The 22,394-nt window shown below is 43.3% G+C and overlaps 1 protein-coding gene across 9 annotated transcripts in view; it reads left to right on the forward strand.

Annotated features, from left to right (window-relative positions):
- Positions 1-22,394, forward strand: part of SOX5 (SRY-box transcription factor 5) — a 786,737-nt gene that overhangs the window by 466,817 nt on the left and 297,526 nt on the right. For all 9 annotated transcript variants that reach the window (XM_053407448.1, XM_053407453.1, XM_053407449.1 and 6 more), the window contains one exon: positions 21,740-21,950. In XM_053407448.1, the coding sequence (XP_053263423.1) occupies positions 21,740-21,950 (211 nt within the window). The remainder of the gene's footprint in view (positions 1-21,739; positions 21,951-22,394) is intronic.

A 22,394-nucleotide genomic window follows, 5' to 3' on the forward strand; every position in this document is an offset into this window, starting at 1 on the left:
GAGTCACAAGACTCCACCCTGGTTCTGGCCTGTATCCAATTTTCCTTTGCTAGTGCAAAGGCGCTTTCTGGGGCAGATGGTTGAGTTGTAATTCACCCCATCAATCCAACGCAACCGTGGAACTAGCAGAAGCTTGTTGTGCGCCAAAGTTGTGCACCAACAACCTGCTTATGCATTCTCTTGCATAACAATGTTCTGCTGTCACAACACATTTCACCAATGGAACAAGAATGCCAGAACAAATTAAGTGGTTTTCACTTAGCGCTACATCGGATTCAACCCAATGTATGACCAACGTTGGATACCACCTTGTTTCCCAACCCTGCCACCTGATATCCCTTTAGCTCAGTGATTGGGAGCCATCTGAAGCCCGGAGGCCACATTCTGTCATGGGGAACCGTCTGACGGCTTCATGTCAGAGGTGGATGGGGCCAGAGGCAAAAGTGTGTGGAGCAATGTCTGGGACTCTGACTACACACAGAATCATAGAATTGTAGAGTTGGAAGAGACCCCGAGAGTCATTTGGTCCAACCCCGGCAATGCAGGAAACTTTTGAACCCACAACCCTGAGATTAAGGAACCCAGTGTGGTGTAGTGGTTAAGAGTGGTAGACTCGTAATTTGGTGAACCGGGTTCGCTTCCCCACTCCTCCACATGCAGCTGCTGGGTGACCTTGGGCTAGTCACACTTCTCTGAAGTCTCTCAGCCTCACTCACCTCACAGAGTGTTTGTTGTAGGGGAGGAAGGGAAAGGAGAATGTTAGCCGCTTTGAGACTCCTTCGGGTAGTGATAAAGCGGGATATCAAATCCAAACTCTTCTTCATGCTCTAATGACTGAGCTATTCCAATGTCTCTTTCCATCCAAACAAGCGCTATCACAGTTCAAAGGCACCTTCCAACCAGGCAAAAGCACCCAGAAGAGGGCAACTGAGAAGCATGGTTTGAGGAAGGGGCATGGGCCAGGGAGATCCCCGAGGGCCAGATAAGGAGTACTGAAGGGCTGCATTTGACCTCCGGGATTCAGATTCCCAAACCATCTTTTAACTGGAGGAACAAGAGGTAAACTCTTTTGTCGCTGAGCTATGGCTGTCCCTATGTCTTCCCCCACTCATGAGCGCCCTGTCACGGACAGCCTGCCCTGCTCTGTTTGAAAGATTCCCTTTCCGTGCATACGACCCCATGACTCAGAAGGCTGACCTGGCTTGAGAATAGTCCCTGAGAAATCTCATTTACATTTCACACATGGACGGCTCTATTGTGAAGCCACCTTCAGGGAATTGGGGGCATGTCAGAATAAGCACAATATGTTGGTGGGCAGATCAATTATATGTAATTAAAATATGCTAATCACTTGTAGCTCTCCTATTCTGCTTTTGCTGTCTCTTTATTGTTTTATTTTCCTATTCACGTTTGTTTCGGGTGTGTTTTAAGCTTCCTACGATGGAAAGCCTTATTCATTCATGAACTTTTTTTCAATAGTTCTGGCATACAAAAATCTGGTAGATGGAGTCTCCGACTAAAAAAAAGAAAGGGGAAACGGTAGTGGACGAGGCTATAATAATAAAACACTCTCCCCTTTTCTTGCTGAAATAAAACTGTTCTGTAGCAAAAAGACTGAGGACTGCAGTATATATTTAATGTGTTCAGATTGACCTGGGTAGTATCATAGGCTGGGTTATGCAGCTGCCTTGTACACATAGCTGCCTTGAAGGCACAGGTGCTGACACCTGCTGCAAGAATTGTGACTGGTTTATCTAGATAGAGCCATATTATGCTGATTCTGAAGGTACAGTCATACCTCGGGTTACGAACGCTGTGGGTTGCGCGTTTTTGGGTTGTGGACCGCGTCGAACCTGGAAGTACCGGAACAGGTTACTTCCGGGTTTTGGCGCTTGCACATGCACAGACACACATAATGATGTCACACGCATGTGCAGAAGTGCCAAATCGCATCGCACGCTTGTGCAGACACGGCGCGGCGGGTTGCGAATGCGCCTCCGGCACGGATCACATTCGCAACCCGAGGTATGACTGTATAATAATGGCTGCCCAATTGTTTATGAGCCCAATTCATTGATGCTCGCACTTATCTCTAAAGAATGGCTGGGGGCCATTCAACATACCCCATACCAATCTGGCTGAACATTAAGTTCAGCCCCTTCTCCAAGTTTTACCTGTAGGAGCAATCCATTATGTACACATGCATGGATAGGAAAATGATTATCCTAGCTGACCCTGCTTTCCCAACCATCTCCTAGTTTTACATTTTCTCTCTCCTAATCTAGACATTTTTGTATGCAATTATCCCTAAATTGCTCATTTTTGCAAATCAGCTTTCCCTAATATAATGTGTTTTTGTATGCTCCTTACCCTAATGTATGCATTTTCAATGCACACTTTGCCCTAGTCTATGTATTCCTGTGCACATTTTGGGCTGCAGAACTGCACTGCGAAACTGTGTTATAGTTTGCAAATTGTTTCTGAAAGTCAAGTTTCGGTAGGCCAACGTTTTCATTGCAAACTGAATTGAGTTCCTCCCCCATCCCTATCCACTGGCTCCAACTTTCCTAAAGGAAACAGAATGTAAGAATGGTTCCTATGCGCATACAAGTGTGTGCGTGATCTGGAACCCTGCCATGGTTCCAGATCAACATGTGTAGGCCCTGTGCATGTTGACCCTGCTCTTGTGCATCAGAGATGTGAAAGTTGGGGGTTGGACTAGCAGCTGCGTCAAGTTTGGAAACCTTGGTTGTGTGAGTCACTATGAGACTCGTGTCTTAATGCATTCTTGGAAGAAATGGCAGCTTCCACTGAACCGAGGCCGCATTCCTCATATGTGGGAGAAGGAAGTGCCTGTTACACTTGCTGCAAGTGGAATCCCTGATCCGGACTTTGTGTAATTATAGTGTGATGTGCATGTGTATGAATGAGAGAGAGAGAGAGAGAGAGAGAGAGAGAGAGAGAGAGAGAGAGAGAATGGTTCAGTAGTTTGATGGCAACCTGTGTCATGGAGAAAAGAATTTGCTATCCACCACAACAATGAGTTTCAACGCAGATCAGTCTCAAAATAGTTACAAATATACATTACAGAGTTACAAAGTAACATATTGCTCTTAAACAAGAGAGCAAACAATGTGGTCCTTAAAACAGTTCAGTTAACTTTCTCTTGCCCCAGAGAGAGATCCTAAGCAACTTGTTTGTATCTTCTTCACTGATGAGCTTCCAGCTGTTACTGCTACTGGTTTCACCTTCTTGCTATGAGAGATATGCAGCTTGGGTTTCTGGGATGAGCCATCAATTAACCTGAAACAGAAACACCCACTTTTTTTGCTGCATTTGCCAGAGTGAAACCTCCTGCCTAATGCAAACGCTTCTCTGCAAATACATTCATATGAGGTTTTTAAAAAACTTAAATGAATACAAACATCTGCATTTTATGCATATGAAACTCATTTCTGAAACAGTCTCCCCTCCCTGTCACACACACACAACAGACAGACAGACAGACAGACAGACAGACAGACAGACACACTTGGAGTTCTCTTGGCCTCTGCCCCCTGCCAAGGAACATTGGCAGTTAGCAGGATTTTTATTTATTTATTTCCAGGGTTGGCAACCCTACAGAGCAGAATTTTGCAGCCTTTGACTGATGCTGGATTTGTCGGTGCTGTGGATTACTCCTAATGAACTGCTGTATGCGGATCTGTGTTTAGGTGGTTTTATAAATTGTGTGTATTTTAATTTTTCTTTTGGTAAGCTAACTTGATGATCTGTTTCTGTGCTGGAGGGTGGGATATAAATTTGAAAGTAAACGGATCTTATTATTAGAAGCCAGTTACAGAAAAAAGAGCCATAGGCCCAGAATTGCAGGAAGATTTGCCCTAGCATTTTAACTATTCTCTTTCTTGATGGTGTCGTTTTGTTCCTAGGGGTGTCAGGCAATTTTTGTGCTTTTTAATTGTTCGCCACACAAAGACACACATATAGACACACTTTTTAAGAAAAGAGGGGGAGGTGATATTTAAAATACCAAACTTTTGGCAGAGGACTTCCAGATGGTTTTGAAGGTTTGGGTTTTTCTTTTTTTAAGCAAACAAGAATGTTTCTTTTTAAAATACAAAAAAAAAAAAAAAGAAGGAATCTGTGAGGGAGGAAAAGGAAATTCTTTTTTTTTTTTAACCACCTCCTACAGTGTTGAGCTATCTTGCTTGAAATTAAGCAAAGTATGATCTGGGTCCCCTAAAGCACCTCTTCAAAAGGACTAAATTAACATCATTACGCCAAAAATGGAAAAGAAAGGATATATATTTCTTCCCCTATCAAAACCTTAGTAGACTTCCAATTGCCTGATTTGGTTTTTAATTAAGGCGGAGGCTAAAACCATCTAATTCAGTTTGGATGATGCACAGGAATAAGATTAATGGAGGCAGTTTTGGGGTTCTCTCTCAGCAACTGAACAGCTTGCCTTTCTAGGTGTCTTCTTCCAGAATGACTCTTTAGAATCTGTGGTAGGCAGCCTATGCTGCCCAGGAGTTGCTGGACTCCAAGTCCCATCAGCCTCAAACATACAGACTAGGGCTAATGGGAGTCCAGATATATAACTGCAGATTTGGAAGGGTCATCTAGTCCAACCCCCTGCAATGCAGGAATCTTTTGCCCAACATGGGGCTCAAACCCATAGCCTTGAGATTCAGTCTTGTGCTCCACCCACTGAGCTATCAAACTTGGGAGCCCAACAATATCTTGGGGGGGGGGGACCAGGACGGGACACACAGATTTAGTCACCCTGCATTAGAACTTGCAGATATTTATTACTGATTGATGAGATGGCTTTATTCCAAAATGTGTACCTGCATTAAATACCTTCCAGGTTAATTTGAGAGTAGTCCTGTTGCTTGAATTTGCAGCCTTGGTGAGCCTTGCAGTTCAGCAGGTCACCCTATTTTTGCACTGTAGATGAGGAAAATATGCATTCAGTTGTGTGTCATTTGTGGGTTGAAAGCAACAACAGCAACAAATGCCAGTAGCATTTGCCGGATAGAGTTCCATTCCAGACACAGGACACATAAGTGAACATTAGCATTTTCAACTCCAATTTCTGTTTTGGTACAACTCATCTTACATCCCCAGTTGTAACTTTTCCTGAGGAGCTACATTATGGTGAGATTATTTCAAGTGTACCTATTTTCCAGGGACAGTCCCGAATTTACAGACACCATCCTGATTTCTGATTTGATTCTGGAATGTCCCACTTTTCCTTAGAATGTCCCTGTTTCCATCAGAAAGATGTTGGAGGGTATAGAGTTATGTGACCACCAAGCCAAGGAGATAAGTACCTATAGAACCCTTAGAAGACATCTGAAGGCAGCCCTGTATAGGGAAGTTTTTAAATGTTTAATTATGTTTTTATATATGTTGGAAGCTGCCCAGAGTTGCTAGGGCAACTCAGTCAGATGGGTGGAGTATAAATAAAATTGTTGTTGTTGTTGTTGTTGTTGTTGTTGTTGTTGTTGAATAGGATGTCCCTATTTTCATCAGAGAAATGTTAGAGTGTTCAGGAAAGTAGGGAGACTGCATAAGTTGGGCCTTGGGCAGTTTGTGGCAGGCTTTAAGGACATTTAATGGACCTGGAACATTGTTTCAGAAGTTTAATGTGATACCACCCACTTGCTAATAAGAATGACTTTGTTTTATAGCACTTAACCTTTCCCCATTGAAGAATCCTCCATTCCTTTTTGGGAAATCCATTTTTATTTTTTGATAAATAACTGTTGTCATGAAGGTTAATGGAGTGTCAGTCTCTTTATTTACTCTCATGTCAGAAGCGTGCAGCTCATTCTTCATGACCAATTGACCTCAACACTTAGCGGGTGGATATTGTCAGAACAATTATGGCAAATATGCCATTATAGGGTCATGTGGATGGAGTCGAGCGAAATATGCTCACATCAAAGAAGGATCACACAAACACATGTATAATCACCTCCGTTTGCGGACTTAATCCAGGATCTGAAAATTAAGCTGTGCCTCTCACTCACTCCTGCCACCTTTCTACACTTTAAGTGCCAGGAATAAAAAAATATGTTGGAGGAAGTAATCAAAGGTCAGACACACAATCTACAGGACACTGAAAGGTGGGTTGAAGGGTGTCGTGAGCTCTGGCATCTAATGTGAACTAAGCTCTTCTTATCTGCATAGCCCCTCCCTTGATTTGCATCATTTCACCTTGGAGTGTGTTTCATCATCATTCTGCTACAACAACAAGACAGACTCCAGGAAGTAGATTGCGTGCAAGCATGAGAAGACTTGTCACTCTGGCCTGCTTGGCAGGCTTATGGATGATGAGGTAGCCAATCACAGAAGGTGACTGCGAGCAGGAAGACTTATGTCTTGGACTCTGCTTCTCATGGGTTGGCCCAAAACCTAGCGAACTCAGCTTGGGTATGGTCCGGGCAAAGACTTGGGGAGTCCAGAACTTGTGTGCAGAAACTGGACGCTTGAAAATGGCACCCACCTCCATGCACGCCATGTGGTGATGCAGTGTCATCATCCAAAAGCTGTCCACTTGCTCAGTATGATTTGACCTCTTTTCTGTAGGACGTGACAGACGACCATCCGTATTTGCTGACTCAGGATCATGCCAAGCCTGGGTTGTATGGAGGGAGCAGGAGTCAGTCACCATTCAAAGCAGGTTTACCCTGGTGCAGTCACCTGATGCAATTTCAAGGGGTTATTGCAATGCAAATCCATGCTTGGCTTGTCCTTATCTATCTGTTTTCCTGGTTCACTTCCTCCCAACCCCTTTCACCAATGTTCCAGGAGACCAGTGGTTGGAACTGCCAATCCCAAGCAGATCAGAGAATCTCATTGTTACTCCAGTACAAAGGTGAAGTTGCTTGTGCAATGCATAAGTCGTCCCCCCCCACTCTCCCCAATGAACACAACCTTATGCCTGCAGAGTCCACCTTTATTGGGTGGTTTGCTGTGATTTGAGAAGGGATTAGGACTCCTCTGGAAAGGGATAATAATATTGTTAGTCTGCGCATAACTTGGACAAGAGCAGACCCTGGTTATAATGTCATTTGCATCTTATTTCTACTGCTCCTCTGGATAATTTAATTTATTCAGGCAATTATATTTTAAGAATGAGAAACCCACGCTTCAACACATCTTAAAAATGGTTTTTTTTCTTTAAATCCACCTACAACTAACCGTTCACATGTTGTGCGTGGATCATGCATGTTCAGTGCAGAGCCATTAAAAATGAAAGATGGGAGGTGTGTAAATCCCTGACAGGCCACCAAATCTGCCATAAAAAATAATAATTAAAAAGCTGAAGTATGACTCCTGTAACCAAATACCCTGCCTTTGTGTTCGCCCCCTATCTGTGCTCAAGGTCTCTAGGTGCTCAATGGGAGCCTTTTAATTATTTTTCTCTGTTTGATGTTGCTAAGTATAATGAATGGATTTCAGAGGGGTTTTTGTAGAACCCTCGATGCGTATCAGTTCAGTGCCGTTAGGCACAGCAATACCTGGCTGGATCATACCCTGAGATTTGCTCTTTGTAGATCTGAAGGCCAGAAACACCAGATTGTTTAAAGCCAGGCTCTATTAGTCAAGGAAATACGTCCCTGTCACAGATATGTGCTTTCCTTCGTTCTTGGGGGCAACAGGAGCTGAGAAAACTCAGCACACCTTTCGCGATTTGGCTTTTGCGGGGCTAATGCCAACACATTGGTGTAACTAATCATAAATAACTGAGACCTGCAACCGAATGTTGCAGTGCTAAGTGCTCCTGTTCAGCGTTCCAGCCAACCTACTGGTGTCTTTTTAAATAATGCACCATTTCCACCTCTCCTGAGCGGGCTCCTGCAAACTCCCTGTTATTACTCAACAGCCCCATTTGGGCTGCAGTCCTGTTGGCACTCACCAGTTTGCTAGTAGAAGGAGTCCCCTAGATACAGGGGCAGGTTTCATGACAGAGTGTGACAGAAGAGCTGGACTAGGTGGGCTGTTGACTTGATCCAGCAGGGCATTTCTTATATTCTTATGTAACTATCATGCATGAAGATCTCTCTAGGTGAGACTTCCTCTCTGCATGCTAGTTTGAAGTACATAGGGAATACATCTTGTGGGGAAGCATTCAAATGATTTTGTCTCCCACCTACAGCCCAAAATAGTTAACTGGCTTGACTCGCATCTCTCAGACTGATATGTAGATCAGAATTCAGGATGCAGTCTTAATTCATTCCCTCCCACCCCAAGACCTACATTCAGTTCTCCCCATTAAATCATCAGTTTGTGATTTAAAAACAAAAACCCCAACATACACACGACATCTCGTATATCTCTATATCTATCTCTGTGTATGTCTGTGTCTCTCTGTGTGTAAATATATACATTTCTGTGTGCATGTCACCTAATGTAGACATTTTTGCAAACATTTTCCTTAAATATAATGCATTTTTTTCACTGCTTTGGGCATATTTGCATGTTCCCCCATCCCCCAACATATGCTTTATTTTGCACACACTTTTTGGGTGTGCAAATTTAAAAGAACATCTGAGTTTCACTTACTATATTAGCTTGGGAAGTGTGAATGAGGTTGGTTCACATTTAAAAAATGAACACCTCCTTTTCAACACTGGACTAGGCATTCTGAGCTGAATTTTCTATAGGGAATGAGTGGGGCTTTTAAAAATGGTTTAGAATATATACTCTGGCCTTTGTATAGGAGTCTACTGGCTTCCTCATTTCTTTCTCTTTTTAAAAAAGAAATAAGTAGTGAAAAAGAGAGGATTAGTTACATTTTGAATTCCGCTCCTGTCAGAAGAGAGAAATAATAGGAAGAAGGGTTAAAAATATGTTATCAGTGGGAATTATGAAATGAGGCTGTGCTTTTAAAATTACAATTTAATGCAGATAGGAGGAAAATAAATGCAAAACACAGATAATCAAGGGGAGGAATGTACTTGGGAAAGAAGTAATGGTGAAAAAAAGATTTAGGTGTGACAGACCAAATTAGATGTGAGCTTCCTCTGAGGCACAGAAAAGGGGAAAGGGAGGTAACGACGAGGTAATTGTCCTGCTCTTCATAGCTTCTGGTCAGATTACATGTAAAATATTGTGTTCAATCCCAGGCACCTCAAAAGATGTCAACAAATTGGAGGGATTTCAGACGCGAGCAGGAGAAATGATGAAAGGGCTGTAGGAACTCATTTGTGGAGAAAGATTGAAAGAGCTAAATATGTATACAGAAGGGCTAAATGTGGCAGGAGAACTGCCTGAAAGGATGTCAACTCGCACAGGCACCCAGGAGGGGGGAAGAGGGTGACTTCGGGTGCTGAGAGGGAACATTGAGAGGAGCAACGGCATCAGATTTAAGCCAAGGAAAAATCAGCGTGAAGGAAAGAGAGGAATGTTCTTCCCCCTCCCCATATTTTGGTCCAGTCTGTGTTGCACTGGCCTTGGTGGTACTGGATGTGGCCTGGTTTTTTTCCAGCCAGAACTCACCAGAACTCAGTTCAGGCACTTCTCAGGTGGAGGTGGGCACCATTGCCATTCTAAGAGACCAAGGGAGGTGTTAATGGAACCTCTTTTTCTAGACCAATAGCGTTGGGTGTGATACCTTTCCCTAACTCCTTCGGCCCAGGCACGAGTGCCCCACCTTCCAAAGTTAAGGAACTGGGTGAAGTCCTCATTTATTTGTACCCACTTTTTTTCTTATAGGAAATGGTCTTTCTGATGTCTTGGCGTTGAGCAGGCAGCAGGGTTAGAGGGGTGAAGGAAGGACTGCTCAGGACTGCAGGTTGCAGTTTGAGTGTTACATTCCAGATCAGGGGTCAGCAAACTTTTTCAGGAGGGGGCCGGTCCACTGTCCCTCAGAGCTTGTGGGGGGTCGGACGCACCCTCTCCCAAAAGCACCCCCCTCCTGAAAGGACCCCTGCCGCCACCACTCATGCCGCCGCCGCTGATGCCGCTTCGTCTTCAGCAGTGTCGTCCTCTTCCTCTGTTTTTTTCAGTGGGGCGCAGAGCCCACACCGCTGGCCTGGGCGGAGGAGGCAGCCTTCGTGCTGCCACAACTTCCTCCCACTCAGCTCTTCCTGCTCAGCCACTTCCTCTCGCTCGGCCGCCTCTGGGCGCCACCCCTTCCTTCCCGCTGAGGCGGCTGAGCGGGAGGAAGTGGCGGCGACACGGAGGCTGCACCAGCGTCGCCGTCCACCCAGAGGCATCCGCGGCTTCTGATTGGCTGCAGGAGCTTCCTGCAGCCAATCAGAAGCCAAGTCACGTCAGTCAGTCCCTGAATGGTGAGGCCTCCGCACCGCACTGGTTTAGCTTGGGGACTGACCGAGCGGGTGGTAGGGTCTGCAAGGTTCGCGGGCCAGATTAACAAGCCCGGCGGGCCACATCTCACCCGCGGGCCTTAGTTGCCCGACCCCTGTTCCAGATGCTGTTGGATTCCAGCTGCCATCAAGTCCAGCCAGTATGGCAAATGGGTGGGGAAAATGGGAGCTGTAGTCTGACAATATCTGGAAGGCACCATATTGGCTGCCCTTCATGAAAGACAACTTGTACTAGTACTTGTGAGTTAAGGAGGAGGGTTTGAAGTGGGAGATAGCGATAAGCAGGAAGCAAGTTGTGCAGTGGTTGGGTTGAAGAAGTTGCTGGCTTTTACCTCAAGTGTTTTGAACATCGTTAGAAATTCACAGTTTAATTTGTGCTTTTTCCTTTTAAATATTATATCAACCAGCACAAGTTTTGGTGTGTGTGTGTGTGTGTGTTTAATACACTGTAATAAACACGTCAGTGGTGATAACCTAATCTGCCTCAGCCTTGACCTGTCCTCCTCTATTTCAGTTATTTTTTCAGCAAGGTGGTAACCCAAACAGGGGCGGAATGGTTCATCATTTGCTTCATTTATTTGAATAAATATGTGTTTTCTGTCTTCTGACCAAGGAATTCAGGGCAGAGTACACCAATAATTACAGCAACAAACCCAGCTATAGACCAGGAGTAGATAAATATTAAAACAATAAATGATTTTAAAACAAAAGCAATGGTCATCATGAATTAAGCAGCGAGTTTATCTACTGAAGGCTCAAGTTAAGAGCCAAGTTTTAACCCAACTCTGAAATGGAAGCAAGGTTGGTGCAAGGCAGATCTTAGAGGAGAGGGCATACCACAAGGTGGGCACCACAACAGAGAAGACCCTGCACTCGTAAACATGTTTACTAGGCAGTGAGTCCCATTCAACCCAATATTACTATTATTCCTTAAATTTGTATATCGCCGTTCATCAGAAGATCACAGGGCAGTTCACAACATAAAATTACAAAACGAATGCACTAAATACGTAATAAAACAAAAACAAACCAATATCACTCCTCCCACAAAAACATTTGAAAGGCTATTTTAATGTTTAATCAGCCAAAGGCCTGATTGAAGAGAAATATCTAAAGATATGTAATGAAGGTGCCAGGCAAGCCTCCCTGGGGAGAGCATTCCACAAATGGGGAGCCACCACAAAAAAGGCTCTTGCCATCCTCCAGACCTCTCTTGAGGGAGGTACCTGATAAAGGGCCTCAGGTGATGATCACAGGACCCAGGTCAGTCCATGTGGGGAAAGGCAGTCCTTGAAGTATTTGTGATCCTGAGCCATGCTTGCAGATGTAAAGGAGAAGTAGAGCTGTGTATCACCAGCATATTACTGACAACAAACTCCAAAACTCCAGATAATCCCATTTAGCAGTTTCATGTAGAACATGCTAAGGATTGTGCTGTTTATTTAAATTTTTGTTCATATAGTTTCTAGAGCAAGGAAGAATAATTATTTCCTTGTTTTTTAGCTGGTGTGCTCTGGTATCACAACAGACATCATCTTAGAAGAGGCTTTCCCCGTGTGTTTGAGAGAGAGTACCTCTTTAATGATGGGTGCTTTCTATCTGTGTTGTTTAATAAGCTCTTGTTATAATACTTTTTTAAAAAATCTGCTACCTGCTTATTTTTAGTTTCACTTCATTGATCTAGTAATTAATGAATTAAATGTTGCAGATGTCTCCCATTCTGTTCCATAAATCTTTTGTGAGTTGACTGTGCCTGGTATTCTACTCCACCTGTCTTCTGAGTATTTATGAGTGTTGTGCCAGATCCTGCCCTCGGATTTCCAGATAACCTTCTCCACATGAGAAAGAGGCTGTTTTCTTTTCCCATGGCACATTTTTTTTTTGGGGGGGGGGGTAAATATCAGTTGCTGGATATCACAAGATGGGAGAGTGCTACCGCACTCAGAGTTCCTGTGGGCATCAAGTTGACCACTGTGAGAGCCTGATGATGTTCTAGATGGAGCTTTTGGGCTCCTTAGGTTCTTGGAAGGGAGGAGTCTTCTTTATGACGCTTGAGAAATTCCTTTAGATTTTCATTTTAAGCAGGGTTTGTACTTACCTTTCTTATGAGGTGGCTGAGACGTCTGTGAGAGAGTAAGTGCAGAATCATTTCTTGGTGGTCTCTGCATCTTTCATGGTTCATCAAAACCCCATGGCATCCTTGACTGGGCTTTCATGTAGTCACCTGGGTTTGCTGCAGAGTAGCAGCAGAGAGATTATTTGTAGAAAGGTGGAAAAAATTCAGATATCTCCAAGGTAAGGGTTGTTGTTTTAAATGACAACAACCAGAATACCCCATCTCATCCATGATAATCCCACCAACCAAATCCCCACCTTTTCAATAATTTTGTGCAGCATTACCCCCTGATTAATTGATGGAGTATGGTTAGCAGAAAGTGTGATGCAATTTTGGCATAGCAATAGGGTTTTTTATGGAGAATTTGTATGATTCATTTTACAATGGACAAATGGGCAGTTTGCTTCAGCTTTCCATTCCTTCTGTTTCTCCATGTGGTTCCTACACTCCTTTTCCGCTATGTTTTAATATGGTGAACATTGTGGTGGAGGCTCACAGGGGATGCCCTGCTGGGTTCATCCATCTCTGTGCATCCACACTGGAATTTGGAGTGCCCACCCCACCGCTTCTGGGTTGTATGAACTGGCCCAATGAAAGCTAACTAAACAATGAATGAAATAATTCAGGTTTGAAAAACAAAACAGATCATTAAACTCAACTCCACTGGTCATCATAACTAGAAAACCCGTTCTAAGATATATATATTTTCCAGGGAAGACCTCCTAGATTGCATCCGCAAAAACTGCTTATCCATTCATTACTGTCCTCAGATGGGCAGTTATGTTCATAGCTTTCTGGCTTGTAATTACCCAAATACAGGCGGCTGGATTAGCTCAGGTCAATGAACAATTCAGTGCTCAGTCTGTTTGTGGGAGGGTGATGGGGGGACAGCAAAGGGAGGAGAAAGCTTATATTAAAGTTTGTGGTGGTTCTCTACCTATCATTTGTGGTCTGTAAAGTGTTTGCTGGTGGTCTTGCAAGAAGAAGTTAAGAATTTACATGTTGCTTCCAGCTTGCATCAAAAGACACAATGTTTGATGGTGTGGGGTGATGTCAGGTTTGAGTTTCTTCCATTTTTTTGGTTTTTTAAAAAGTGTATTGTACAGCATGGCATGCAACTATGCAGACTGAGAAATTTAGTAAAGCTTCTGCTGGGCAATTTAGAGAATTGAAGGTGGTATCACAATCACTGCTAACCAAGATCTACATTATCCTTACTTCTTCCTGTTGCTTTCTCTGATCAATCAGGTTTGTAGGTTTTTGAAATGCCTCAAAACCTGCAAAACTTGTTTGATCAGTGAAGACACTGGTGACAAAGGCAGGGAGTGGGGTAATGAGTGTATGTTACCCTCTGCCCACGTGTCCTACAGGTCATAGCTAGAATAAAACTTGCAAATACTTAAGGTGAACCAATTTCTTTAGCTGGAAATGTAATTGTACAGTAGCAGGCAGCAATTGCTCACAATGGGTAGTAGTCAACTAGACTTTACTCAGAGTAGGCCTATTCAAATCGACCAGCGTGACTAAATTAGGTCCATTAATTTCAGCGGATTTGCTCTGAGTTGAATATCACTGAATAGAGCGAAATGCATAAGACATTTGTGAAACATGAAGAATAAAACCAATAGCCCCTCTGAGTCCAGAAGAGAAAATTAGAACATTCTTTCTTGCAAACTTGGTTGTCAGCCAGTGTTCTTCTAATCCACCAAGGTACCAGACACTTCAAAGTTTCTTCCTTGCAAACAGGTTTGGTCCCAAAGAGACAGCAGATGGAAAGCTTACAAACTGCATCTTGAAGGACAATTATACAACAAAATACCAGTAATAGAAAAGAATGATTCCCTATCCCAAGGCTAAATACTGGGATCCAGCCAGCAGGATGGATCCTGACCTTCCCCATCTCTCAAGGACCTCTTTAACAGATGGGAGGAGCATCACTGTATTTATATATATATATAATTTTTATTAAATTTTCCAAACATAAATTTGTACAAAATTAAACATCTAGTTCTCACCCACACCTTCTTTTTGGACCTTCCATCAGCATGTCTGACAATTCTCCATATTATCACTTTTACTCACATTTCTCAATTTTATATTGCACTATAACATTCTTAGTCTTATCATATTTTTTTAACAATATTTCTATCATTATTTTTCACAGAGCTTCTTGAAAATCCACAAGCGTTAGTTGTTCATCACATACATTTTTTATATACTCTGTAAATTTATTTCAGTCCTCAGTGAATCTCTGGTCTCGTTGGTTCCTAATTCTCCCTGTTAGTCTATCCATTTCTGCATATTCCATCACTTTTATTCTCCATTCTTCTCTCATAGGCATTTCTTCCTGTTTCCACTTCTGGGCCAGTAAAATTCAGTAAGTGATGAGGAGCATCACTGTAATGTCACGTGACAACGTAAAAGGGACTTATTGTCAGTGTTGTTCAGCTGAATGTCACTGACAGCAAGCTTTGGATGTCAACGAACAATTGGGAGTGCTCCTTAAGCTCACCATTGTTCCTTTACAGCCACTTTTTTTACCTGCCCCAGGGCTAAGTCACATATGATGTTAGGTGTGGGGCAAGTGGAGCCCCTGCAAGGCCTAATTGGGTTTGGCCTTGGATTTTGGGTCCCCCCCCATTCTCCATTTGCTAATTGTAAAGGTAAAGGGACCCCTGACCATTAGGTCCAGTCATGGCCAACTCTGGGGTTGTGGCGCTCATCTCGCTTTATTGGCCAAGGGAGCTGGCGTACAGCTTCCAGGTCATGTGGCCAGCATGACTAAGCTGCTTCTGGTGAACCAGAGCAGCACACAGAAATGCCGTTTACCTTCCCGCCGGAGCAGTACCTATTTATCTACTTGCACTTTGATGTGTTTTCGAACTGCTAGTTTGGCAGGAGCAGGGACTGAGCAATGGGAGTTCACCCCATCGCAGGGATTTGAACCGCCGACCTTCTGATTGGCAAGTCCTAGGCTCTGTGGTTATACCCACAGCACCACCCGCGTCCCTTGCTAATTGTAAACACCTTCAAATTGAAGAGGATAGGAGCCCATAAATGTTTTTCGTTTCTCCAGCAGAACAGGCTTCTTCCTCCTTCACTGAGTGATTCTACCCCAACCTGTTCATGGGGGTTGCATGTATACACACAACTGTGATAGATGGGCAGATGTTTCCATGGAAAGGCCCATTATCCACATCTCTTATCAGCCTGCTACGCTGCTTACCTACTGCAGCTACAGTATCAATGAAACCTTCCCCTTTCTTGATTCCTGTTAAATTCAGTCCTGCTGCTCTTCCTTTATCCCCTCTTATTCCAAACATAGACCCCCGACATGGTCTGAAGGCACACGAAGCCACCATCTTGCTGAAGCTAAGCAGGTCTGGTCAATGCCTGCATAGGTGGCTTGGAACCATGTATAAATCACATTGGGTTCCATGATGGATGAATGGCAAGGTATAAATGTAAGGAAACAAATATGAATGAACACTGAGAAAAGCCACCACCTGAAGAAAAAAATGAATGGAGTGTGGATATTTCTGGAGTGGAGCAGAGGCACAAGTTTGCCTTGCTACAAGTAAGGCTTCACTTAAGCGAGTCACTTAATGCCTTGTGAGACCCAGCTCTTGTGTAGCTTGGAACAAGAGCTGGAAATGTCTGTCAGGGCAACAAGCAGACACAACCCAACCAAATGGGCAAAGGACCACAATGGGCTTGTGTTGATTGTTCTTTATGGGGCTCTGGAAGGCATTTTTAGGCTGTTCCTGATTGGCTGTTGGGTTGTATGTGTTTGCCTTCTCTGGGGTGCTGCTTCCCTTGAGAAGGACTTACTTGTGTGTATTGGCCTTTCGGTTTAGCTGTTGCTAATTGACCCAGTTGCTCTTTCATCACCAGTTTGGGGGAAGGACCTGTGGGGTCATTTGAAGTGGAGGCTATATGGCTCAAAAAACCAACTGCTGGGAATCTCAGGTGGGGTAGCTGGTTGGCCACTTGGAGAACAAGGTGCTGGAGTTGGTGGACCTTTGGTCTGATCCTTACGTTCTTAAATTGTCACATTGACACAGGCAGTTCCTATGGGAAATCCACACCATAAGTTGCTGTAGGATACAATTCATCACATATAGTTCTGGAATGAACTGAGTGGCGCCTGTGGAACATCATGATTGGCTGTTCATGCTTGTCTTCTCAAGCAGAAATGGGGTACATATTTGCCTCCAATAAATACATTAGGGGGGAAGCCATTTTATTTTAAAAGGTTTAATTTTTGCACATTATTTCTAACTGGCTGGATTTACTACTGGGCTTATAGAAGGTGGCTGAGGGATGACTGTCAGTATGAGTCAAAGCACAATATGAAGTTCTAGCTGAAACAGTGACAGATTAAAAAAAAATACTATAGAATCTTTCTGAGTCATATCCAACATGAATCTGAGAGCTGATGTTTCAGAATTGCTTCCAATAAATTCCAAATATGATAGACCTTTTTAAACACATGCATACGCATATAGTTGAAATATGTGTTCTGGAAGTCTCACAAAATTATTCCTCTTTTAGGAAGGGAATGGGAAGGCTACTTAATATTGTGAGAGAGAGAGAATATCCAGTGCGAGGATAAAGTCCATTGTCCAAAGACATGACTTTACTTGTCAGTCACAAAGGTGACAAGGGGGCTAGATTAAGCAAAGCTTCATCAAGATTAACAAAGGAAGATTATTGACCTCATCGCGAAAGGGCAGAAGCCTGTTTTATCATTAAACCTTGGAAGAGGGATGTTCCGTCACTGGTGGGGAAACCTCTTTGGCAATTAGAATAGCAACGTCCGCCGTGAATAGCTCCGGATGGACTGAGAACACACAATTCTTGGGTCAATCTCTTGTATTCCTAATCTCGTGGGGAGGGGTGTTAGAAGGCAAAGAAAGGGGGAAGTATTGTTATTCCGCTACAGGATCTAATTGAATTTCTCTGCTGCACTTAGAAGTGAGGAAAGAAAAAAAACTGGATCGGGTATTGTGGTAAGTAATTTGCAAGAGAGGAGGAGGCTGCTGGGTTGTTGTTGTTGTTTTTCTGGCGCTGTTTCACACACACACACACACACACACCCTTAAAAAATCATTTTGTTGTTTGAGCTGCACGTTGTTGTATCGCCCATTAGCATGAGATTCATGATGCCAAGTAGGAACCCTGAGTCTCCCTGTGTGGAGACAGCTGCTAACCTCATAAAACTGTTAGAAGGATTAACACAGCCAGGGGCTGAAATGTAATCAAACTTAAGCAGGTGAATGGATCCCTAGTAGAGAAAATATTCCTGAAAATGGAGAGTGGGCAGGGAGACAACAATTTTTGCAATCATTTGCCATTGGGGCTGATGACCAGTATTCCCCAGATTTCACCAGTCTATTGAAAGTCGGAGAGGAACTCCTCCCCCTCCCCCGTTCTCATTCATGCCAGTTTTTCGTTGATGTTTCTATGCAAGTTACTTGCAAGCTAGGGATGGGGAAGGAATACTATTCCATATGTGTTTTAAGATGCATTTATCTAATTTGCAGTTTTCAAAACAATACGGGAACCGAAGCACAGCTGCCCTTCAAAATTCACACTTCTCTGAATTTTGCAGGGCAGTTCTCCAGCCAAGTAATGCATACAAAAATGCATATACTGTGGCGTACAGTGTGCATGTAATGCATATTTTTACTGAAATTAACATGCAAACTTGCATTATGTTGTGGGAAATGGATTTGCGAAACTTTTTATATTGAAGTGAATTATGTATAAGCCGTGCGTATTAGGAGGAATTTGCATCAGAATGCTGATGAATTTTCATAAGGACTTTTTTTTAAAAAAATGCAGACTGATGTGAAATGTGGAGAATTGAAATTGATATTGAGAATGAGTAACAAAAAAACTGAAATGGAGAGATTGACCCATCCCTATTTGCAATTTGGGGACGCTTCACCAAAGCCTGGTGTGCTTTTTCCTTTTAATAAACGTAAGCCAGTTCATGGTGCCTTTGTGACTTTCCTAAATGCTTACATGAAACACTTGCTTAGATTGAGATGTATCTTTCACTCAATAAATGTCAGAAAGCTTTGGGATAATGTTTTGGTGTGATTGTTGCTCTAACAAATCCACCAAAGTTACCTCAAGCAGCAGCCGCAGACCAGATTTAGGACCTCTACCAGACTGATAAGCAGACAGGGAGAGAGTTAAGGAAAGTTTTTTCGTGTGATTTCTGTACCCTGAATGCAAGTCCAAGATTGGCGAAATGTTGAAAGTCAAGGGGAGATTAATCTGCTAAATAATCCCAATACATGTTCAAAGACAGGAATACAAAAGTCACTGGGTTGTATTCGTCTAGGTTTTACTCAGAGTAGGCCCACTGAAATTAATGAACACATTGAAATTAGTGGATTGGATGCTTCAGCTGAGATTCTTGCATTTCAGGGGATTGGATTAGATGGCCTTTTGGGTCCGTTCCAACTCTACAATTCTATGATTTTATGAAAGAACCAAAGTTAGCCATTGCTATTAATTTCTGAGTAGTATTAGCAGTGGATGCACCCCTATGCTCTTCCCACTGCTTCAGACATTCTCCTGTAAACATCTTTTTGAGCATTCCCATCACTTGTTTAAGAAATGCAAACATCTAGGGGAGGTTGATTGGAGAACATGGATTTATTTTTCAGTTTACATAAAATCATGAGGCAGAAAGAGAAGGTTGCCATACATTAAAGAATTTTGTTGGTTTGTTTTTAAACTCCTGCATTGGGCAGGGGCTTGCAAGAAGACCCTCTCTAGTTTCATGATTCTATGAAATATGTGGTACAGCTTTTCCTGAGCTTCAGGCTACATGTGGAAGATTTCATATCTGAATTCTTCCTTATGTAAAAAAGCCCTCCTTGCCTTTAGAATGCTAGCATACCTGACCTGCAAGCTGCAGGTTTTTGTTTGTTTGTTTACATTGCAGGGGCATTCAAACACATGAACCCACACATGCATTCTGAAAACCTCTGGTCCCATAAGGGCTGTGACATATGCTCTCTGCCACCATAAGTGTTGACCAGTTTTCTGCTCACCTTAAGATACTGTGCAGCTTGGAAGCTTCCATACCATGAAACCGATGAAATAAGCAGACTACCTGTCCTCTGGGGACCAAAGGAGCAACCGCTTCTTAAGTTATTGACTTCGAACAACTCAGCACCAAAACATGTGCTTCAAATATCTGAAACAACATGCCTTCATCGCTACAAACCATGTTCAGATTGGCAAGTGGGTGCTCATAGGCAGTTGAACCTATTGCGAATTTATACACATGTATAAATTATTCCTGCCGCAGCTAAAAAGACATTGGGCTGTTTCTAATGGAAGCCGCTTTATGCTGACTTAGACCACTGCACAGCACTTCCTACAATGGACTGGCTCTCCGAGATTCTGACAGGCCTGTCTTTGAGATGCTAGGGATTGGATCTGGGACTTCCCGCATGCAAGCGGATGCTCTGCCATGAAACCACTGTTCTTCCATTTAAATTAGAGTTGTTGTTGTTGTTTAGTTGTGTCCAACACTTCGTGACCCCATGGACCAGAGCACGCCAGGCACTCCTGTCTTGCACTGCCTCCTGCAGTTTGGTCAAACTCCTTCTCCTTGTGTCCTCCGTCTTTCCCAACATCAGGGTCTTTCCCAGGGAGTCTTCTCTTCTCATGAGGTGACCAAATTATTGGAGCCTCAGCTTCAGGATCTGTCCTTCCAGTGAGCGCTCAGGGCTGATTTCCTTATGAATGGATAGGTTTCATCTTTTTGCAGTCCATGGGACTCTCAAGAGTCTCCTCCAGCACCATAATTCAAAAGCATCCATTCTTCGGCGATCATCCTAAATTAGAGTAGACCCATTGAAATTAATGGGCAGGCCCATTAATTTTAATGGGTCTTAACTGAGTTGAACTAGTGTTGAATAAGAGCCCTTAAGGAGGAACCCAACAGCGTGCAAGTGGAGTTCCACTTCAACAGGACTTTGCTGTCTTCCAGTGCACCTCTAAAATTTGTTCGGGTGCATGTCGCCTAACCCTTTGGAGCATATCTGGAGGGGAGGATGGGTGGTGGTGTCCGTTCCACTCATGCACAGTATTGGCTTCAACCCTTTTAAAAATACATTGTGGCATAGGTTTTGTAGGCTACTGCTTAGCTTCTCAGATCCATGTTAGGACTGTCAACACAATTACAGACCAGTTGAAGAAGAGGCAGTTTAAGGTACACAAACATCAAGAAACTGAAAGAGAATTTCCAAAGGAGGGGAGAACAAAAAGCAAATCAGAGCCAAAAGGTAAAGGAGGGAAGAGGAAACTGTTTGAAGTATCAGAAGGTGTGAAGAAGGCTGCTCTCATCAGGACAGAGCAGAATGTGGCTATTAAAAGTCAAATCCATTAAAATAGGTGAGAATATTCTTGGCAACTTTAATGAGAGCCAGATCTCACCTTTCCTGGCGGAAAGTGTGTGCGTATGTCATTGGACTTTATATTTGCAAGCATCATTAGGGCCACCTTTGTGTCTTTAAAAGAGTTGTGTGTGTGTGTGTGTGTTTTTAAAAAGAAAGATTGAAGTGTGTGGGGAAAGAATAATTTAGAAAGATCTAAATGATCTGATCCATGAATAAAAGATAGTTGCTTGAAATGTGGTTTTGGAGTGTGCGAGTGGGGGGTGGGGGAAGGAAGGCCCAATTGTGGTATGGGCCACTGACTATTTCTTTCATTCGTCAGAACATCTAACCATCCTGATATTAAGAACTTGGGGTGGGTGGGTGGAATAACAGGAAATTAATGGTTCTTAGGGGGGAAATAAAAAGACCCGACAGGTTGAGCATAAAAAGCTGTAAAGGAGCAAACAATTAAAGGTAATCCATACTGTTGTTATTGGAAAACCTGTGAATGTTAACTGTTCTCATTTGGAGGATATCTGTTTGTGTATGAGTGTGTGTGTGTGTGTGTGTGTGTGATGTTTCTCTCCTGAACGCTAATCTTTTTTCACTCCATCCTGTAATCTTAGTTTATCCTTGATGGAAAGTCTTTGTTCTCCGTACTTTTGAACCTATATTTCCCCTTCTTCTCTCCCCAATTTAAATAAAGGTTTTGACAGAGGAACAAACAGCAATGAACTCGGAAGAACAAAGGGTTGTTGTTGTCATTTTCCCCCCTTCTTTCCTTCATGTTTTCACATGCTTGTGGTGATTTTCTCTCTTTTTCTTTTTCCTTTTTAAAAGAGGTGTTTCATCTGGTCTCGTTTCTCTTTCAGGAAGTTGATGGCAATAAAGTGATGTCTTCATTTGCCCCGCACAACTCATCTACCTCACCCTTGAAGGCAGAAGAAGGTGGGCGTCAGAGCGGAGAGTCCTTCTCCAGCACAGCTCTGGGAACTCCAGAAAGGCGCAAAGGCAGCCTAGCAGACGTTGTGGACACTCTAAAACAGAGGAAAATGGAGGAGCTCATCAAGAACGAACCAGAAGGTAAGGTCTTAGAAACACATGGAAGTTTCTGCCCTTTCCCCCCACCCCACACGAATCAGGTGAGGCTCCCCAAGTTAAAAACACACAAGGCAGTGCTGAACATTGAAGAGGCCACCTCCTCATTACCACCACCCCACCACAAAGCGGCTGTTCTTCCAAATACCACTAAATCATCATAACAAGCTTAGATGGATCTGAAATGGAAACAAAGGGTCCAAATCCCTCTTGCCACTCTGCCAGAGGGGTATGAGGAGCATTGGAACCTGAGTAGCCCTGGTCTTCATATTGCCAAACTCTGGTGTAAGTGAAGGGCTGGGGAACCTGTGGATCTCTAGATGCTCTTGCACTCCCACCATCCCCAGCCAGCATGGCCAGTGACCTGGAATGATGTGAGATGCAGTCCAGTAATAAATAATAATACAGTGGTACCTCGGGTTACGAACT

This window comes from Podarcis raffonei, chromosome 10 (assembly GCF_027172205.1).
Source record: "Podarcis raffonei isolate rPodRaf1 chromosome 10, rPodRaf1.pri, whole genome shotgun sequence".
In the NCBI taxonomy this organism is placed as follows: Eukaryota; Metazoa; Chordata; class Lepidosauria; order Squamata; family Lacertidae; genus Podarcis; species Podarcis raffonei.